The sequence below is a fragment of the Otolemur garnettii genome, unplaced genomic scaffold (genome assembly GCF_000181295.1).
Source record: "Otolemur garnettii isolate 467f Iridium unplaced genomic scaffold, OtoGar3 scaffold00128, whole genome shotgun sequence".
NCBI lineage: Eukaryota > Metazoa > Chordata > Mammalia > Primates > Galagidae > Otolemur > Otolemur garnettii.
In genome coordinates, this window is record NW_003852523.1 from 1,339,825 (window position 1) to 1,343,150 (window position 3,326).

At 46.7% G+C, this 3,326-nt stretch overlaps 1 protein-coding gene across 1 annotated transcript in view; it reads left to right on the forward strand.

Moving 5' to 3' along the window:
- The window catches only part of MX1 (MX dynamin like GTPase 1), a 6,244-nt gene extending 3,783 nt beyond the window's left edge, over positions 1 to 2,461 (forward strand). Inside the window, exons 4-6 of the mRNA XM_023518096.1 lie at positions 4 to 114; positions 866 to 1,004; positions 1,597 to 2,461. Coding sequence (XP_023373864.1) covers positions 4 to 114; positions 866 to 1,004; positions 1,597 to 1,919 — 573 coding nt within the window. The 3' untranslated portion in view covers positions 1,920 to 2,461. The remainder of the gene's footprint in view (positions 1 to 3; positions 115 to 865; positions 1,005 to 1,596) is intronic.
- The last annotated feature ends 865 nt before the right edge of the window (positions 2,462 to 3,326 follow it).

The following is a 3,326-nucleotide window of genomic DNA, read 5'->3' on the forward strand; positions in this document are numbered from 1 at the left end:
GAGCTAATCAGCCTGGAGATCAGCTCACCCCACGTCCCAGATCTGACTCTCATAGACCTTCCTGGCATAACCAGGGTGGCCGTGGGCAATCAGCCTGCTGACATTGGGCGCCAGGTACACCTCAGACTCCATCTAACCTTGGCCTTGACCTTGGTGGGGTTGGGGGTTGGGATAGGGTGGAGTATGGGGGAAGTAGGAGGGACTGCTGTATCTAGCAATAGAGTCTAGGACTGGGTTTTAATGAGTGCATATTGGAGGTGTGAGGGAGAATTTGGAGGGTCCATTGGTTGAAATCTCTTTCATCAATTTTGATGGAAATTTTCCTTGGGAAAGTGACATAAACAGGCAAAACCGGAAATAATTTTATGTTTATATACATTATATACATACACATATACATATATATGTGATTTTATAATGACTGGGTTTTGGTTCTAGTTACACATTGCTGAATATCTAAACTGGTGTGTTTTACTAAGGCATTTTATGTGGGGAGAGATGGCATTAGATGTAGGAAAAGTGTGAATCAGTGAATCTCACATTACAAATGAGAAATTTAGGGATGGAGTCAAGAAGTTTGTTGCATCTTATTTTCCGTTGTGACCCTAGACATGCTGTGGTTACCAGTGAACGCCTCGTGGCCTCCCTACCCCTGTAGCCCTGCTTCTGCCACAGGGAACTTGGTTTCTCTTAACTCTGCCATGGGTGATGCTCCCAGGATTGAGTTTTGGGGTTCATTCCTCCATAGTTACTTCTTCTGGGGAAATACTCACGGGACTCTTAGGACCTGAGGCAAGTGTAAGGTCAGGCCCTGTTTCGGTTTTCATCCCCTCTGCAGTGCTCACCTCCTCCTGTTTTCTCACAGATCAAGAAACTCATCAAGAAGTACATCACCAAGCAGGAGACCATCAACTTGGTGGTGGTCCCCAGTAACGTGGACATCGCCACCACGGAGGCGCTGAGCATGGCTCAGGAGGTGGACCCGGAGGGGGATAGGACCATAGGTAGGAATGGGGGACCCGAACATGGTAGGTGGTCTTCCAGTGACTGGGCAAGTGTCCATTGAGTCTGGTGGGCATTGCTTGGCATACATGGGGATTGGGGGACCCGCATCCAGCAGGTAAGACCTGCTACCTTTGCAGGGGCCGACCAAGACTAGATGAATTGAGCCACATCCGACTCCTGTTGGTCACAGGTTGACTGGTCACCCTTACCTACCCGCTTAAAAAAGGATAGTGAGCCCCTGAGTGGAGGGTGAAATCAAGGAGCCAGTTGTATCCACTAAGAATGATGTGAGATGGAAACAACACAAATGTCTGTGGAGGATGAAGGGTCTGTTTATGCAGCAGACTTGTGTGGGGAGGCCCAGGGGAGCTGCTGTAGCTGCTGGTGGGGGACACCCATCTTCCCACGGCCTGCCCTGCAGTTCTCTTCCTGGACGAGGGCTTCATGGGCCCCTGAGCTCTGTAGGAGCCACCATCTGTCCTCCAGCAGGGGTGACGAGAACCCTGGAAGGCCAGTGGCCAGGGGTGTGAGTTTCATCCCCTCTGCCACTGTGCCTGGGAACATTTCTGACCAGAAGGCTCTGGTTCACAGGAATCTTGACAAAGCCTGATCTGGTGGACAAAGGCACAGAAGATAAGGTTGTTGACGTGGTACGAAACCTCGTGTGCCACCTGAAGAAGGGCTACATGATTGTCAAGTGCCGGGGCCAGCAGGACATCCAGGACCAGCTGAGCCTGGCTGAGGCTCTGCAGAGAGAGAAGGCCTTTTTTGAGGACCACCCGTACTTCAGGTACACTCGCCTGGGTTTCTCCAAAGCAGATGTCTGCTGTGTGTGTGTGTGTGTGTGTGTGTGTGTGTGTGTATCGGCAATGACTCTAGAACTTTCATGGAAGAATGAAAGGGGAATTCACTAAGCACTAGAAAAATATAATTAAAAATCTTCAAAATAAGGAAGAGGCCCTGTACAATACTTTAAATAGTCTGGTTCTGGAAGTAGAATAGAAACATAAACAGAAGAGAAGAGAAAAAAGTCAAAAGCCTAGAAATAGTCCCCACTACATATATATTTGACACATGGTAAATTCCACATTTCAAATCAACTGGTTATATCAGTTTGATTATCAACCAGTGGCATTGGGATGATTGCTTAATATTTGGAGAAACATTTACATAGTGCCCTTAACACCTTATACTGAAATAAATATCAGTTGAAATTTAAAATTAAATATAACAATGACGCATAAACACCCTGGAAATAGATATAGACAGATGGTTTATACCCCTCTGTGAACACTCTCAGGCCAAAGGTAAAATTTTTCGTAAAAGGAAAAGATGAGTAAGTTGATGAGATTTAAAACAATGAGACTATGTAGAGTTGTGAAAATTTCTTGGGTTCACCTCTACCAGAATCCTGCAGAAAAACCTACTTAGAATTATAGGGGTATCAAATAGATACTCAACACTGTCCTGCATAGCAGCTCTGGTCACAATGGCCAAGAGGCAAAACAACTCAAATGTCCATCAGTCGATAAACAAAAACGTGGTCTGAGGCTGGGTGCCGTGGCTCACGCCTGTAATCCTAGCAGGAGGCTGGGGCAGGTGGATCTCCTGAGCTCAGGAGTTGGAGACCAGCCTAAACCAGAGTGAGACACCATCTCTAAAAATAGCCCAGCATATGGTGGGCACCTATAGTCCCAGCTACTTGAGAGGCAAGAGGATCACTTGAGCCCAAGAGTTGGAAGTTACTGTGAGCTACGATGCCAAAGGCACTCTACTGAGGGTGACAAAGTAAGACTCCATCTCAAAAAAATAAAAAAACACATGGTCTGTACATAAAATGGAATACTGTTCAGCCTTGGAAAGGAAGGGAATTCTGAGACACATCACAGCGTGGGTGGACCTGAGGACTTCATGCTAAATGAAGTAGCTGAGACACCAGAGACGAGCACTCTCTGGGTCACCTGCGGAGACCTGGAGCATCCTCAACTTCAGGGACATAGTAGAGTGGTGGGTGCTGGGGCTGGGGGGAGAGAAAGGGGAGTCAGTGTTTAACGGGGGCAGAATATCAGTTTGGGAAGATGAGAAAGTTCTGGAGATTGATGGTAGTGACAGTCACACAGCAACATGGGTATGCTTAATACCTCTGAACTATACATTTAAAAATTGTTAAAATGATCAGTCTTATGTTCTATGTCATTTTCCACAAATTTCATAAAATTGGCAGGTATAGAAACTCTTGCAAATGGGCACATAAGCTCAGACCTTCCTGCTGCCCTTTAACATGTAGGGAACCGTGGAGGAACTCCCTTGTGGACAGTAGC